This window comes from Carassius carassius, chromosome 42 (genome assembly GCF_963082965.1).
Source record: "Carassius carassius chromosome 42, fCarCar2.1, whole genome shotgun sequence".
Lineage (NCBI taxonomy): Eukaryota > Metazoa > Chordata > Actinopteri > Cypriniformes > Cyprinidae > Carassius > Carassius carassius.
Genome location: NC_081796.1, coordinates 19616612 through 19634994, shown reverse-complemented (window position 1 = coordinate 19634994; position 18383 = coordinate 19616612). Strand labels below are relative to the sequence as shown.

At 36.9% G+C, this 18383-nt stretch overlaps 3 protein-coding genes across 15 annotated transcripts in view; 2 read left to right on the top strand and 1 right to left on the bottom strand.

Annotated features, from left to right (window-relative positions):
- Positions 1–810: 810 nt before the first annotated feature.
- Positions 811–3134, bottom strand: LOC132124255 (calcium/calmodulin-dependent protein kinase II inhibitor 2-like). The gene is made up of 2 exons (XM_059535196.1): positions 2701–3134; positions 811–2090 (listed from the first exon to the last, which is right to left on the bottom strand). The coding sequence occupies exons 1-2, from the start codon at positions 2867–2869 to the stop codon at positions 2020–2022; spliced, it is 240 nt and encodes a 79-aa protein (XP_059391179.1). The 5' UTR covers positions 2870–3134; the 3' UTR covers positions 811–2019.
- Positions 3135–4005: 871 nt separating this feature from the next.
- LOC132124179 (acetylcholine receptor subunit delta-like) lies at positions 4006–8925 on the top strand. Of its 2 annotated transcripts, XM_059535065.1 has the most exons (13): positions 4006–4198; positions 4269–4404; positions 4744–4889; positions 5055–5099; positions 5213–5322; positions 5409–5564; positions 5669–5781; positions 5861–6061; positions 6237–6348; positions 6515–6629; positions 7529–7739; positions 7841–7959; positions 8525–8925. In XM_059535065.1, the coding sequence occupies exons 2-13, from the start codon at positions 4347–4349 to the stop codon at positions 8705–8707; spliced, it is 1569 nt and encodes a 522-aa protein (XP_059391048.1). In that variant the 5' UTR covers positions 4006–4198; positions 4269–4346; the 3' UTR covers positions 8708–8925. The 2 variants fall into 2 exon arrangements, with proteins under 2 accessions (XP_059391048.1, XP_059391047.1); XM_059535064.1 differs by having other exon boundaries at positions 4006–4404.
- A 4509-nt stretch (positions 8926–13434) lies between these two features.
- LOC132124088 (connector enhancer of kinase suppressor of ras 2-like) overlaps positions 13435–18383 on the top strand; it is an 85226-nt gene continuing 80277 nt past the window's right edge. For all 12 annotated transcript variants that reach the window (XM_059534883.1, XM_059534882.1, XM_059534878.1 and 9 more), the window contains exon 1: positions 13435–13977. In XM_059534883.1, coding sequence (XP_059390866.1) covers positions 13914–13977 — 64 coding nt within the window. In that variant the 5' untranslated portion in view covers positions 13435–13913. The remainder of the gene's footprint in view (positions 13978–18383) is intronic.

Genomic DNA, 18383 nt, shown 5'->3' with positions numbered 1-18383 from the left:
ACAAACATGTTGTCAACCTGGTCAGTTTGGACACCCTTTTTGCTTCAAAACAAACATCACCTTACTGTTCTTGTTGTCTGATTGTTTAAGCCCGGTGGAAAGATCACTCAATAATGGTTTATGTGCTCTAGTTGTTTAATGAAGGGTTTATCTCCAAGGGGTGTATGGAGGATTGTTTCAGGTGAGTGGAATTATGGGATCATAATTATAGGAGATGGACGAGTGGTTTAGCAGTGTGTACTGTGCAGTGTTCGGGTGTCCCATGATCACATTTGAATATTATAGATATAGTCGTCCCCTGATGGAAGTATACAGTTTCGTTAAGTTGATCATTATCTGGTTACATACAGTATTTGTTTATTATTAAGTTGTTTATTGTGTTGGTCTGAATAGAGAATAGCTATTTTTATGATTATAAACTAGTAAGGTTTATTTATCTGCAAGTTTATTTAAACTAGCTGAAGGTTTGCATGCCCTGGGTGCATGCGCTACAGTGTCTGTTTGTTGATTATTCCATTCCAATATATTCATATTTTTCTATTCTCTCAGCTTGGCTTAAGCGGCAACACTCACTATAATTTCTGAAAACAGCTGAATTTATTCCATTCGGTCTCATTCCTGCATTAAGAGCCTCAGAGACCGCTTAAATTCATCAGATTATATCCAAATTAAAGGATTGCAGATGTTCTGCAGTTCACTCTTTTTATTTTTCTCTCAGTATTTGCTATTGCTAGTCATTTATGGATCTACTGTATGTTCTCATTTCCCCCCCAGTTATTTAAGTACAAATATAAAGAATGAAACCTCATGATGAATGAATCATCTGAATTCATTTATTCATTAATTTGTATAATGCAGAGACATTTGTGTACAATTTTTTTGCTTCATAAATTAGTTATAAGCTTGAAAAATATTCCATGCACAATAAACCACACACTGAATATTTTAAAATAATACAAAAACAAACAAATAAATAATCAACTGAGATGCTAAAAAAAAAAAAAACACTGATGTAATTACAGTGAGGGTGCTGTTGAACATACTCTGAAATTATATTAACCAAACCATTTCATTATCAACAAAGACATGATCACTTATTGCAACAGAAAGCGTGTTTATGCTAATGTGTGAAAACCCCTCTCCAAAATAACATTCAGTCTGTCCTCTATGATTATGTTTTATGCCTCTGTATCCTCACATACCCTGTCTGTATTGATGATCTATTAGTATTGTTCTGAGTAACAAATATTCAGATATAAAAAATTCAAATATTGATTTCAGTAAAAACAAGCATGCCTGGGTTTAAAAGAGGTGGAAACACCCACAATGGCACAAGAGAAAAAGCTCATGCAAAGACAACCGTATATATTACTCTATACACGACGCCAAACAAATAAACAGTCATAGAAAAGATGCAATAAATCAAACAAGAAGCACTCCTTCTCATTTTCGCTCCATTGCTGATTCTTCAGATCTTCCTTGCTGGCGTTAAGTGAATATAAAATGTATTTTGGGCATATGATCAGTCAAGGATTGAAAATGGAATGGATGTAGATGTGACGGAAGTGAATAAAATCTTCCCTCGATTACATACATCATCCCATTTCCATGCAATATATATATGTAGCTTATTTCTCTGGAAAGAGAGTCAAGTTGTGCGTCAGGTGCTGAACTGGACAGCTCCCTTGAACGAGCAGCTCATTGTGTGATAGATGCCTATGAAACAGAGGCTTCTGTTTGTTGATGTCATGATGAAATCTCACACCCAGACCCACGGCGTCTATGAGACGAGGGGCTTAATGACCAGAAATCTTGGGAGGCTTTCTTCACAGTTTTCAGTTGGAGAATTGCCAGCATCTTCAAATCTTGCTATTTTAACCCATTGTGCAGAGTGGCTCTTCATCCTTCGTCCTGTACTCATACACTGAACCATCTTCACCTCTCGTTCACATGCACAGGCGACAAGTGCGTCAAACCGGTGATTAAAAGAAAAGGTTGAAAAAGCAAAATCTTTCAAGTTTACACACCGGGAGTTGACTTGTCTGTCATCCCTTTGAGAACTTCGTCTATTCGGTCATCTTCGATGACCACTGTGGAGAGAGGACACAGGTGTTTAGTAGAGCTTTTAAACTGTATGCATAAAGGTAAGAAAAGTAGCATTTATCTAATTATGTCAGCAGGAAAATGTGCTATCAAGGGCCATTTTTTAAAATGTACTGTACAGTATGTTCACTAAGATAATTTTAGTAAAAAAATAATAACTGTAATTGGTTAACTGTATGTTCCCTCATCACATACAGTGAAAAATTATATTCGATTTTATTTCAATGCAAAAATATTATTAATAAATAAATAAATTCCCATAAAATTTACAGTGAAAATGATAATACATAAGGCAATACATATATGTTTACTGTAAAATGTAAATTCATATTGCATATTTATACGTTCCAAGAGTATTTTTTAAAGCATATATTTGACATTTTGTTCAGATTTATTTCTTTATACTCACTTTTTTATTAGGCTACTATTACTGTTTTTTTCTCATATGTTTATCTGATAATTTGTGTTTGTCTGTGTAACACTGTGCTCTGTTTATCATGTTTATTAGCCATAGTTACAGGCAAGATCAATTTTAATATGTCATGGGGATTGCATACATATTTATTTTAAAGTTATATTAACCCGTTTGATACCTACCGTGTTTTGCCCTGCCAATCTGCCCGAGTTTCGGTGGCCTTTTGGACTGTGACGTTCCGAAGAACGAGTTCGTGTCTTGCAGTCGACAGCTGAAGGAGAGCTGACTGACATCACTGTCCGCCCCGTAGCCGTTCATCTTCCCCTCGTTGTATGGCAGCACTTCGGACATGGCTATCCTACTCAAATTCCCAGCTAAGAAGTTGTGAGGAAAAGCTAATAGCCTATTATTTGTAGAAAGTTATGGTTAAAGTCTTTCTAAACTATTACTTTTTTTTTACTCAGTGTCGGAAAATAAGTCCAGGTAAGAGCCTGGAGCAACTATCTATATCAGCAGGTCCAGTGTGCTGCTCTCCTGAGCGAACCGTCGGTTGTACCGGAGAAAGGAGGGATGCGTCCGCCTGCTGATGAGCCCTTGCGAGAAATACAGGGAGATCTCGAGACCATAAAGGAAACCCAGACGGAAAAGTGAAGTCATTCATCCGGGTTTGAAAGGGGAGGGAATAGGGAGAAATAAATAAATAAAGATGCGCGAGGGAAAGACAGTACAATACTACAGTAAGACGTTTAACTAGGAATTAAACTATTATTACTATTTTACTAGTACCTATTACTAGAAAGTAATCAATTATTGACTAGTATTTCTTAATTTCATTGTTTACTCCAATATAAATTATCCACTTGTGTTTATTCCTTATTCCGCATCCTAATAGTTCCAAGTAGCTTGTTACTAACCACTTGCAATTTTGTGGTTCAGTATATTCCAATTGTTGATGGCACCCAGTTTTGCTTACTAGTAGCCATTCATCAGCTCTTGTCGCTTTTAAGTATTAGTAAAGTAACAAGAATGAAAATCTTGACTAGAATATAACCAGTTATACCAGTGCTTATTTATTTTCCTTATCAGTTAATTCAGAATCACATGATCTAAAATACACAATTTAAGACCTCGCTAATCCCAAATTTTATGCCAAAGCACTGAGTAAATATGCATAAATATGTGAAAAGCTGCTGCCCATCTTGGCGTTGCTCTTTTGGCTCCTTGTTAAAAACTTGAGTTATCTTTTAGCTCCCTCTGCTGGCCATTTTCAAGAGATCCTAGAGCTTGTATAGTAGCAAAAAATGAATAAAACTAAATGACTAAACCATGACAATCCAACTCTCTTTTCCGACTCATGTCAGCCAGCACTGAAAGCTGATCTGACTTTTGCCTTAAAGACTCACACTGTCTGTGCAAACACATTCTGTTCTGGTGACAGGTGGCCTGCTGTAGGATCACCACTGGAATGTTGTTGATCCATTTTTAGACTAGCCATGTGGACCAAAGTGGAGAGCGGTGCAGTTGGTATCTCACAGTTTATGAGGGCTGGTTTGGGTCGACTTCTTGGTTGAGATAAGAATGAGTGTTATGAAAACGACATATATTTTTTGACTACTTCGCTCACTCTCATTTTGGGCCCTTAAATATAACTGAGCACCCCCTACAGTTTCTTTAGTGCAGGTAGTCAACATCGGACATTATGTGTGTGCTCTTTTCCACTCTGGATTGATTCCACACCTGTCTGTGTCAGTCAAGGGGAAAAGCTGTGCTGAAAAGCCCTGGATGTGCACGACAATAACAGTGAAAGGAAGTCATACAACGGCATGACATGATGAAAAGCTTTCTACATCTGTTGACGGTGTCCTTGTTTTTCTTCTTTCTCCAAGGTAGGACAAACTAATTAAATATTTAATAGCTTAATATCTGTCAGCTGTTCTTTCGTGCTTATATAGTAACACAACTACTAAATAAGCTATAGCACTTTAATAAAAAACTGAATGCTGATTGCATTATATAAAAGATTGTTATTGAATCAGTAGAAGATGATGATTATTATGTTTTTACGATGACAATGTAAAATACTTTTAGAGTAGCGGACCCCTACAATTATGTTGTTTAGTAAGAGTACTACATCCATATAGCTATTTGCTTCATAAAAATGTGGCATCCAGATATAAATATTTGATCAAACTTTCTGAAAGGTGAAGATATGTTCTGTTTTGTAGGATGTTGGGGCCGGAATGAAGAGGAACGCCTCATCAACTACCTTTTTAAGGAGCGTGGCTACAACAAAGAGCTTCGTCCGGTCCAAAATATAGATGATACTGTAGACATTTATCTTGCACTGACACTTTCTAATCTTATTTCCTTGGTGAGTACATAATATTGCCAGTATAAACTGTTTTTGTACACAGAGCAGGGGATATATTATAAACCAGAAATATTAGTATGGACTGTTTCATACTGTAATATATGTCAAATAAATATAGTCTGATACTGTGCCAGACTGTCAAACAAAGATGTTTTTCCATGACAGAAAGAAGTTGATGAAACATTACTAACAAATGTGTGGATGGAGCATGTAAGTACATTATATGAATTCCTAAATGTATGGTTTCATTTATATATTTTTTGTTTAGTATTTAGTATTTAATATATGCCTTCACTAATATATTTTCCTCTTGTTTTCTTAAGGGCTGGACTGATTATAGACTTGAGTGGAATGAAACAGAGTTTGATAACATTCCAGTCCTGCGCCTGCCGCCAAGTATGGTCTGGTTACCAGAGATTGTTCTTGAAAACAAGTAGGCTGTCTTTCTCCATCATGTTTTATTCCTCGATATTTATGTTTTTTTATGAAAATAGTTACATAAATATTTCTTTAAAATAGCAATGATGCCCAGTTCCAGGTGGCCTATTACTGCAATGTGTTGATCTATCCCAGTGGATATGTGTACTGGTTGCCTCCAGCTATATTTCGAAGCTCCTGCTCGATAAACGTCAACTACTTCCCTTTTGATTGGCAGAACTGCTCCCTAAAGTTTAGGTATGTTTTGTAGTATGTTTATACATATTATTACCTGCTGCATGAATTACTTCAGGTATTTTATTGCCTAATGACCCCCACAACACTCATTTTGTCTCTATCAGCTCATTAACTTACAATGCCAAAGAGATTAGCTTACATCTGAAAGAGGAGCAGAACGAAGATGGAAAGTCCTACAAAGTGGAATGGATCGTTATTGATCCGGAGGGATTCACAGGTGAGATCTGACAGAAGGATATTTATCTTTTTCTGCTGTTTCATCCAAATACGCAATCTATCTGTCTCCTTTCTTGCAGAAAATGGCGAGTGGGAAATAGTTCACAAGCCTGCCAGGAACAACATTTATAAAAACATCCCAGTGGAAAGCAACAAGCACCAGGATATTACCTTTTATCTCATCATTAGACGTAAACCCCTGTTCTATGTTGTCAACATAATCATTCCCTGCATGCTCATCTCTTTTCTGGCTTCACTCGTCTACTACCTGCCTGCGGACAGTGAGTGATCCTGCTGTTTACTATACATATGACAGAAATAACATGACAGATTATTGAAGGAAGCGTTAATTTGTTTGTTACATATATCAGAATACATTTATGTTTGTTTGTTACATATATCAAAATCCATATATGTTACAAAACTGTATGTCCTTAGATCTTTTTCCTGTTTCAGGTGGTGAGAAGATGACATTGTCCATCTCTGTGCTGCTGGCTCAGTCTGTGTTTCTGCTGCTAATTTCACAGCGTCTGCCTGAGACGTCTATGGCAGTTCCCTTAATTGTGAAGTATGCCAATATCAGATTTATTGCATGAGGATGTTTCAGTATCAGTAATATAGAATAAACTCATAAAGCTATTGACGGGACTAAAGTATTGATTTTAAACACATACACAGTTTTTTTTATCAATTAGCAACAGTAAAACAATAATAAAATGAATTTCTTTTGACAGGTATCTGATGTTTATCATGGTATTGGTCACTGTGGTTGTGCTGAATTGCGTAATTGTGCTCAACTTGCATTTTCGGACCCCCAGCACCCATGTCATGACCGAATGGACCAGAGAGGTCAGACTCTCACTTGTCTGTGTGATAATTAAATTTTTTGCATGTGAACCTATCTTATGCATGATAAACTTTGACTATTGTGTCCAAAATGTTGCTTTTTTTTATTGATGGTGTGTAACAGTAGCAGTGTATGCATATTTTTTTTTTCATTTCATGTTCAATATTAACTTTTTCTAGTATTTTGTCTAAATGAATAAAAAAATAAAAACGAACAATAGCAAAATCAAGTAATTTTAATACTTTCAATGAATTTTGATCTCACAACATTATAATGTACAGTATGAAAAATGGGATTGACATTTGCTAAAGATTACATTTATTTATTTATTTTACTTATTTATGCATTTAGCAGATGCTTTTATCCAAAGTAACTTATAAAAGAAAAGCAATTTGTCAATGGAAATTTGATGAAAATGTTCTCACCCTCAGGATGTGCATGATGTAGATGTATTAAACATTAGAATTACATCACTTGATCAGCAATGGATCCTCTGCAGTGAATGGTAGTCCAAACAGCTGATAAAAACATCATAAAAATCTATATAAGATTCACACAAATCCAGTGGAAAAGCTACAAGCTGTGTGTTTGTAAGAAACAAATCCAATTTCTATTTAACCTTGTTTCTGGGCCAACACACATAAAATTGTTTTCTCCATGCAGTAAAAATGTTGGGTGAATCAGGAGAGAGATATGCACAGATTAAGCCCCATTTACAAGCGAAAACCGTTCTATATAATTTTTTCATAGGAGTAAGAATTATTAGGGATTTTGAGCAAGTGATGTAGTGCTACATTTCTGTCCTACAAAGAAACAAATGGTTGGTCTGAGGATGATTAAATTTTTAGCAAATTTCCATTTGCACTATTTTTTTAACGACTGCTCATCTTGTCGGCTACAGTTCTTTTTGGAGCGACTGCCTCGTCTTCTCCACATGTCCCGTCCAGCCGATGACAAACCCAGCCTGGAGGGGGCGCTGCCACGGCGTTCCAGCTCACTGGGGTACATCGCCCAGGCCGAGGAGTACTACAGTGTTAAATCACGCAGCGAACTGATGTTTGAGAAGCAGTCTGAGAGGCATGGCATGGCTGCTCGCCCCACTCCCAAAGCTAGTCAGTCCCACATGATAAGCATAACACTTTAAACTCACATTATGATCATATTTAAAGTGTTATCACATTTTAATACCACTAAAAGAGTAAATTCTTCACAGCGTACACATCCAGTAATGACTCAGAGGTGTCGGATCAGCTGTACAACGAGATGAAGCCAGCTGTTGAAGGAGCCAATTACATCGTTAAGCACATGCACGAAAAAAATGACTATAATGAGGTAAAAAGACAATTAAATCCAATGTTTTTTTTTTTTAACCAAACAGACTTTTAAACATTTAGACAAAATGTGTTAAAATATTTGACACAGCAGGTTTTTATAGTTATTTATCACAGATAAAATAAAATAATAATTGCATTTAGTATTTCTGAATAATTTGTACTGATTTTTTTGTTTGTTCATTTTGTTTGGATCCTTTAACATATAAATATATTATATTAATATAAAGGTATATTATGTATAATATATGTTATAACTGTATATAATATCATTTTATTATATTATTATTTATTGTATAAATTAAATAAAATTCTAAATATTATCACGTTTTAATTTCCACTATGAATTTATCTTATAAAATTATATATTAATATTAATTAACTTAATTATTAAATTAATAAATTTTTTATCAATTTAATTTAATGATTCATTTACTTACATTAAGCACATGCACAACATGACCATAACTAGATGGTGCTGTGTGAAAAATTTATTGAATTAGTATTATTTTTTCATATAAATATAATTTATTTTTCCAAAAGCATAACACATGTTTCTTCTTCAGGAAAAGGACAACTGGAGTGGGATTGCCAGGACAGTGGACCGACTCTGCTTCTATGTGGTCACTCCAGTTATGACATTAGGAACCATCTGCATCTTCCTGATGGGCATCTACAACCAGCCTCCAGCGCTGCCCTTCCAGGGAGACACTTTCACCTATACAGAAGAAAACAAGCGCTTCTCATGACCTCTGTACACCACACCAGTGTCCTAGATGAATAATGAATAATAGCCCCAGCACTCTGTGAAATATCATATAGGATGTTCTGACAGCAATGCATAGCATGAATATAAATTACTTTTTTATTAGGCTTCTTCTTATGCAGCTTGATTACTAATATTATGTAGTCTATGTGGTTTAATAAACGTGCCTCTTCTGCTCTGAGAATAAAATAATAATGCTTGGGTTTTCCTCCTTGGTGTAATTGTTGTTTCAGTGGGTAATCAAAGTTTTACCACGTCCATTTTTGCTGTGTTGTTATTGCAGAAAAATCTCGCAGGAACATGTTCAGAACAGAAGCAACCTAATCCATTGAGAGGATCATGGACATGTTAGGAAAGTGGAACCTACTATTTTAAATTATAAATACAGTTAGAAATGGAACAGCTCACAAACCAGCTTGAAAGTCTGTTATGCAATTATATAAATAAACCATAAATTCTGCACTGCAGTGTTTGACCACTAGGGTTTAGTATTGCACTCAAAATCTGTTCACCGTCCTTTCCTTTCATAATTAACACTGTTGTGTTACTGAAGTACTTGAGCTATTATACAGCACCATAGAGACAGGAGAAGGAGAAAAGCCACTGGAGTGAAATTTCAACCTTTAGGTCTAAATTACATCCTGTCATTAAAGTACATAAATCTTCCTTGGTGGTGGAAACACAGAGTAGCAGACACAATAAAAACAGGTTTGAAATGGAGAAAACTTGATTTTGTGTACAAACCTCCACTTGGAAATGTCTCTGTCATGATGCAAGGGTTTGTGGTTGTTGCCAGTGTGTTGCTATGTGGTTGCTCGGGGGCCACTTACTGTCCCTAGTCAAAAGAGCCCAAACTTTATATTTTTTACCCCTACTTTAATGCAAGTCAAATGCAGACTGCCCTTGACACACACAATCTTAATTTAAGCCACTGCTTGGAGGCCCTAGTAAATTCAGACTGCCATTATCTTTATTTTAATTTTTTTTTTTTTTTAGAAAAGACCAAGCTTCAGATAGGAGGCCACAATGTCCTCTCTCGGGTGTCTTTGCCCCATTTAGATGAAATGAGGATTTTCCCACCATTACAGTCCAAGGCCCTTCCTTCCAGTTCAACCCTCACTGAAGTTTGTTGTGGGTTATTAAGTAAAATAACTCAGTGCTCTTTCGTGTCTGGAAAATGATCTGGGAGTTGGTAGAAAGTTGTAATCAATTGACTCTTAAAAAACTTGTTACTGTGGTCCACACAAATTTGCCTTGAGATTGGATCTGAAATCTAAACTGGAGATTAATCCAAAATTGCTGACAGTGAGGGGGGCGAAGAATAGATCTATATCCCCACCACAGGGACCCCAACTCCTCTAGACATTTGTCCATTGGTCTTGATAGAATGGCTTAATGGCCTGCAATCACTCTATTGGAGAGTGTTTGTTTAGCTTTGTGGAAACAGCCATCCATCAGCAGAGCGGTTATGTTATTATACTGAGAGAGAGAGAGAGAAAAGCTCAGACTAGCGAGACCAATAGCAGAAGAGAAGGCTCATCAAAAGGCATTGTGACTACTGAACCAAAGTGATTTATCAATCTTTAGTTGAGTAACACTGATGTAACAGTGTACATTGTACAGTAAAGCTCATCTTTTTGTTAAAGGACATTTATGAATTCTTACATTTTATATTTGTAAATACGTTAATTATCATTCGCATTTCCCATAATTTCTGGAGTCTGGTTAGATTCTCAATTTGCAATGCCCAGTCTGTAAAAGAAATACTCTTTTTTTTAGATATTTTGTTCACATGAAGTGATGAGCGGGTTAACAAAACCCTAAATGGTTCATAAAAACTGGGTCGTGATTCAGTCTGAATCATTCTGGTAGTACACTTTTGTGACTTAACAAAACAGTAACACGATACTTCATAACACAAACAGGAATGATTTTTCTACAATCAGAAACAAACCTGCAAAATTACTCTAATGTTTGCCAGTGATGAGGACTTGAAGTTCATGAAGACTTGTGAAGGACTCTGCAGGTAAACATATTTTCCAATCAAAGAGATACAAAACATTAACAGTAACCTACATGAAATCATCAATGATTTATATATATATATATTTATACATATATTTGGAGTGTTTGTACTTATTTATTGGTTTGTGCACACTTAAATGCTAAGTTGCAATATATATTTTTCTGTATATCTGCTTATTTATGATTTAAATTATTGTTGATGTAGTTTTGATTTGTTAGCGATTAAAAGGAAAACTTTCTGTCCCTACTGCCATGTTAACATAAATAATGCTTTTTTTTATTTTATTTTATTTTTTTACACTTTTTATTCTTGTAAAAACATATTTGTTTGTTTGTTCCTTACAAACTGTGGAGAAATGTTCTGTAATAACTGGCAGCATGACCGACCATTCCTTTCACATCATGCTTCCAAAAGGAAACTCTGGCTTAAAGGGAACAAGTATATAACCTCTCAGCTTGTTTTCTCATGACACACAGGTATCTTGGTGCCACACAAACATATTTCACCCAGCTTTGTTTATTATGGATAAGCAGCCCTGTGGCAGCTGTCAGACAGCACTGCTAACCCACTTCATTTCCCAAAATAGCATACGCTCTCTCTTTTTTTGCCATTTGAGAAGCGTAGAAGCATCATGGACTGGGGAATAAATTTAACATCTCCACAACATCTAGGCCGGCAGGAAATAATAATAAAAAATCCCTAGTTCCTCCCACTCAAAAGCAGCAATGCGTTCTGAAGCCGATCCCCCCCTCCATCCATCTGAAGCTGTTTGTTTACCACCCTGTTTGCACAGCAAAAACAGCATAAGGAAGCGGAGCTGACAGAATCTTTCTATCTGACATTCAATTGCCTCGGGAAGCAGTGCAAAGGAAAAGCTTGTCTTTTGTGTCTAAAACATGATATGATATCCAGATCTCACTCTATAAGCATGTGATTATTACGAGATCACAACTCGTATATACATGAGTAAACCTGCATTGCAATGCTATTAAAGAAAACATACATAAATAGTGAGATCAATCTTTTTTGTTTTGGTTAAAGGTGCTAAAAAAAGGACTGCATATTTTCCACGTCTCTGTATGATCAGAAGGGGGCACACTATCCCAAATATGCTAGAATACAACTAAAATGTCATACTGTTCTTTGTGACAAAGATCAGTTTCAAAAGCAGTTGCGGTCACACACAGCTCTGCTAAAAGAGCACACTTAAGGGACAAATATAAAATCAGGCACTAAAAAGCCCATGAGTTAGATGAATCTGACTGCTCCTTTTTTCCTGCTCTGATTCTTTCCTCCCTCTGTGATTAAGAGTGCATGTTTATGGGGCAGAGCCCACTGATCACTGAGTCTCTATAGTGAGGTCCAACAGAATCTGTTGTATGATTCATGCTGACATACAGGGGCCTGATCTGGGCCCAACTCCAGTCTTCTGGCTCCATCTGCTCTGGTTCTGAAGTAAGGATGAGTTGGAACAAAATCAATAGGCAGCCAGGATGAAGGCCAGGGATGATGGTGAACTGCCGAAACTGTCCATGTTGGATGAGTTTGCTAGACCACTTCAGTTTATAGAGAAAACTCAAAAGGATTTTGTTCAGCATCATTTGGCAAAAACATGCCATCTTTTCTCAACTTCTTTTAAACAGAAATGTTTATGCTAAAGTACTTTATTACATTTGTGTTTGTGTTGAATCAGTTTGAGAGGTCTAAGACAAAATTCCTAAGGCAAAGAAAGTTGTTTTTCTACTTTAGACATGGCTGCCAACAATAATAAAGCTCAATAAACAAAGTTTTCTATCTAATTGTTATGCTAAAAACCTATATTTCTCTTGGGGCTCTTTCTGTGAATAATAGATGCTGTAGCTGTTTACTTAAACATTCTGAATATGATTCAGAGTTTAATTTTGAGATATTTTTCATTAGAGCTATGTAATGTTAAATTAAAATGCCTTTAGCCAAATGGCTGTGTTTATGAGTTACATACAAATAGCTGTTTTATATTTTGGTTTCAAAAACCTAGCATTTCTTTCCAAATTGAAGGGTATTTTCTTGATATTTTAGGGCCAAGGCCAATATTTCTGGCCAAAATAATAGTTAAAATAAGGTTTTTGCATTTTCGTGACTGCTTGTTCCAGTTGAGGCAACTTCATATAATTTAACAAAGTTTTGTTAAATGAGCTGCATACTTTTCATATTCTCATGGAAATTAAATAATTTAATAGCGTTTTAAGACTTTAGGGTATGTTCTTGACTTTCAGAAATTGACTTTCAAAAATAAATCTACCCTGAGAGATGTTCACTAGAGTGAAATGTGTGGCAACTAGCACCGATTGACCTCCCATTTATTAATCTTTGCGTTATTCCTGTCACTCTTATGCTTTACGCTTCCATGGTCCTCCATCATTTTGGATTAGACCATAACATTAGTCACATATAGTCCCATAACTGGCCAAGTCTCATGCAAATATAGCCCCCCCATAGGACATCATTAGATATTCCAAACAAATACTTTGCGTGCACTGCTTTTACAAAGTTTCTGAAGCAGGGCGAACCAGAGTGTCCTCATTAAAATGAATACGACCGAAAGCCTTTTATCCTCGTGGGAAATAAACCGAGCGCGCGAGTCAAATTCACTTTGCCGCACCACCCACAGGAGGAGCGCGCGCCCAATTGAATCAAAGCTCGCCGCTGCGTTTGGAAGCAACGTTCACTTGAGTCCCCGTGGGTACGCAGCACATTTCTCTCTATATACTCACTAGTCCACCTCTGAAAGGTACAGAACCCTAAAGAGGAGAAGATAACGAAGGGAGGGGAAGGAAGAAACAGGAGAGACTGCAGTTGGTGCATGGCATGAAGACGCGACTGTTGGGGACCCGGCTGAGCATGGCACATTATGCCAGGATAAGAGCAGATTCGGGCTCGTAGATATGGGTGTTTATAATAAGAAACCCTTAAGTTTGTAGGAGTAACGGGTTAGGAATGCGCTTGATGTCGTTCGATGAGACGCTTTGGATGCGCAAATCTGGATGGGATGAAATCGCGTAACCGGGAGCCAAATCAAGAGGCTTTACGTAAGACCACCGATCTGAGCTCCCCAGAGCTGCGTTAAACCAATTCTTCTGCCCCTCGCAGCCGTGTTAAGGGGACAACCACAGAAAGTTTCACGATGGCTCTCGTCATGGAACCTGTTAGTAAATGGAGCCCCAGTCAAGTTGTGGATTGGATGAAAGGTACGTGATGCGGTTTTGGTCCCTAAACCCATCGTTTACTAACCTAATGGCGCAGGGTAGTCAAGAAAAAACACGATGTCTTACATTTAACTTGATATAGCAGATCATTTATGTTCTAGTTGGGCATTATTGATGTCTTTTTTTACAAGTAGTGAAGCGTACAGGTGTCTGTTGTTGATGATGGCAATCAGGCAAACAGTGAATTACTGTTCGAGCTGGAGTCTGACCCTCAGTTGACTGACTCGAAGGAAGTTAAAACAAAATTCCTAAAAGTATGTGTTGTTTTACTTGTATGTTCGTTTCAATTAAAATTTAGTAACTTGTCCACAAAAGTTATTTCACAAGTTAGTTGGAAAGTATTAAATCGCCGCTAGCAAACAGAAGTCCCGTTTGCCTGATGAGGTAACCATAGCAACAGTTCGCCGTCAAGCCTCGAGCGCTTTCAGTCAGGAACTGTATGGGATACGACAAAACACGATTAACGTAATTATTTTTCTCTTAACTATATATTTTCACAAATGTATAAGCTTTCCTATTAAAACGTCTTTAAGAAAATTGACACTAAATACATTTTGAAATGTCGAAATTCCTTTAAAAAGTCGACCGCACTCAAAGCCATATAGATATCAAATCACGCAATTCAGCCAACAAAAGATATGTAGCATCTTATCTAAAATGATGAGAATTTAACTTTGTTATGGCAAGGAGCTTGAACTCCGAATCAGCACGACATAGGTGTACACTACCAGTAACGGGGTGGGAATGCTGGTGGCAGAGCATCAAAACTACCTTTTTCATTAGACACGGATATGAAGGAGTTTCCTCGTGTATTAGTTGAAGAAGAGAAGCAGAATCTTTGATGCGCGGGGGCGGGAGGGGGCAATTACGCACCTTCTCTGCTCTCGTGGGCGTGGGCGGCGTGTCCAGATTCGTCATCACGATAACAAATCGAGCAGTGAGTTATCGAGGTTGTATGACAGGATTCGAACACGTCCCAGTGGGATAATGATTCACAGATCTGTGATATAAGGCTTGTTATAAGGTTCAGACATACAATTGTTCTCAATATCATGTCTTCGAGCTAGTATGTAATGACGAAGTAGAAATTACGTTATGAGGTTTCTGCCTTTGCAGATAATGATGGTTAGGATTGCAGCATATTGTGCTATTTTAATAGTTTTGGCATTAGTTCACAGCTACTGTAGATTTTGGGGAGTAACATCCTGCTATATTCAGATTATTAACATAAATGAATACATTTGGTCCTGAATATGTGGTCAAAGCCTGGAACTAAATTACTTTTGCATGTACATGTGTACTAGAATTATGCAGTGTTTGTGTCTTGTCATTTGTGCATCAATGTGAGCATCTGTGAGGAACAGCTGAGAGACTATTCATCAGAGCAGAAGACTTCGTCAGGACTGTAAAGAAGGGCTATTTGCCCTCATTTGGATTCAAATTGTTATGTGTACCACTTTTAGTGATTGTAATTACATTTATTATTGTGCTCTCTATCAATTTGTCTCATCATTCATCCATTAAGACTTGTATCTATGAGCTGTAATATCTCCCTAGACCCCATTAATGGCTTGTTACTGACCCCAGTTTACTGTCCTAACTACAAGCACATAACCTGCAAAAGATAGAGCTGCGGTATTATACCTGCTTGTGAAGAGCAGGTTAATTTAATAGCACAGCTAATGCAGATTACAGAGAGACAGGATGTAGCTGAATCAGTCTGGTTCAGGCTGAATTGAAGTGGAGGCCTATTTGCTGTGTGTGTGTGTGTGTGTGTGTGTTGGAGGGGTACATATGTACATGAGCTTTAGGTCAAACTGACTTATAGCAAATTTATTTTTCAGTTTGTGACTCAGAGAGTCAGTGAGTGTTTTATTGATGCATGTACATGCTGCGCACACCCCCAGGCCTACACATTACACTCAGCACACCCCCTCTATGGCCCTCTCTAAATGCCATTATTAAAGTCTCACTAATGCTGGAATGGTGTATTGGTGCTCTGAAGGCTGCCTGGAGTGGCAGAAACTCATTTACTTCAGAATCAGCAAAGCATTTGGAAGAGACCATCGAGGTCCTTAAGGGGGGACCTAAGGTCCATTCATACCAAGAATGATAACTATAAAGAAAACTATATTATTAGTGTCTATACCAATGCATAATAATGTTCTGTTTATTGTTGGATGCAGTTTTGTCATCTGCCACTTTAAATGGTCAAGCTCTTTAAAGCAGGATTATGTGTTAATGTTTTAATCATTCATCATCTTAAAAAAGACATCGCTGATCTGTGCCATTATCGTTATGGTTGTGGTGTGAACTCTACTGCTCTTTAAAATCAAAAACTATTTTTTAAGATATATCATTACAGGTATCATTATTGTCCTTTGTGTGAACGGGCCTTTAAAGGGATAATTCACCCCAAAATGAAAATTCTGTCATTAATTACTCACCCTCATGTCATTCCAAACAAGTAAAGACCTTCATTTATCTTTGGAACACAAATGAAGATATTTTTATTAAATCCCAGAGCTTTCTGACCCTGCACAGACAGCAAGAGAAATACCTCGTTCAAGGCCCAGAAATGTAGTAAGGAAATCCTTAAAATAGTCCATGTGACATCAGTAGGCCAACCGTAATTTTAGGAAGCTACGGAAATACTTTTTGTGCGCAAATTAAATAAAAATAGCAAATTTATTAAACAATTCTTCTCTTCTGTGTCAGCCTCTCTGCTGCCATTCAGAGAGTACCATGACTTATGCGTAAACCAGGTGCAGTGAATGGGTGTTCTACATCAGCAGCACCACATGCATGCATCATGATTTATATGCATTTAATAAGTAAATATGGAGCTGAAAGAACAGAGATGAAGAAGGACCTTGAAGATGAAGATGCAAGCAAGACATAGTACAAGGACTGATTATTGTTAAATGGGGGATTCCTAAGTCTTGAGTTTTTAATGCTCTTGAATGAATATATAACTTTCCAATGTTTAATTATTGTTGTGTCTTATATGCTGGGCCTTTTAATAAACAGTGTTTATAAAATGAGGCTGAGGATGCAGCAGGACATTTAATGGTACATCTGAGACGACTGGGTGAAGGAGAAGCTGGAAACAAGTGCGAGTATCAACAAAGTTTTAATGAGAGACGATAACCAAACAAACTGGAACACAAACAACGCTTATATAATCAAAATGAATATAATTTAATTCAAAATCATTGCAAATGATAACAGAAATAATATATACATATTTAAAATAATAATAAAGATTCAAAAATATTCAAAACTTGAATATTTATTTATTTTTTTAGTATTATTATTATAGAAGAAAAACCATCAACGTGCAGTAAAACTATAAAGCTATGTAACAAATGTGGATAATTATCATTTGTTGTATAGTTTTAAAATATGTTGATGTGTATTTTTTTTAATGGATTTAATTATGTTTAACTGTATACATGTTTTGATATTTTGCTAAAATTCCATTTTCATGTATTGAAGTCTCATGTCTCAGTGTTCATGTGAGGTTCTGCTCTCCATGCATTTTCCATCGAAAACTTGAAGTACATATGACAGCTTCAGCTTCAGGGTGTCTGTGGGTGTGTATGACTGCTCCTTCCTCTTGATTAGCTTTCTGACCACAGGGCTTTAGATCTAATCAAGTTCTGTCACATCACTGCAGCCTCACAAACTCTGATAGACAGCAAGCCTGCTCTCTCCATTTCTCTATCTCTAGTTTTTACTTTGTTTCTCCTTTTCTTGCTTAAGTGCTATGTATAATTATCTCCTGCGGCTACCAGTGTGCATCGCTTTCCATGAGTATAGTACGCTCATTTAGTAAAAGCACCAGAGACACAAATCCCATGATTTTACATGAAGTATTAGAAATGATAGAATGTAATATGAAATTAACATAACATGAAGTTATGGGGATGAAGCTATCAAGCTTAACCAGTCAAATCTTTCATCCAAATTATTGTTAGAAAAAAAAAAATTCAGGTCCTATTTTGTATGTGTCAGGCCCTATTTGTGGAAAGTGCCATGTATCTGCTATGCTGGTCAACACATTCCAGAGAATAGAGAAGTAAACAGTCTCTGATTGAATTCCTGTCTCTAAAGCCAATGTCTGCATCTCTGTAAAGATTAGGGTGGAGTACTTTGACTGAACTCGAACTAGCCTCTGTGGTTTCCCAGTTAGACTGTGGTCCTGGTCTTGCTGTGCTTTTGTGGCTTGTGGTTTTACTGGGAGGCAGCAGTGCTTCAGATAGAGTCATTGCCTTGGAGGGAGTGTTCAATATAACTGACCGGTGCTGGGAGCTGTGCGCTAGAGCCTAGAAATCTGCTGACAGACCATTCCAGTCCTGAATCAGTACCAACTGATATATTTTGGT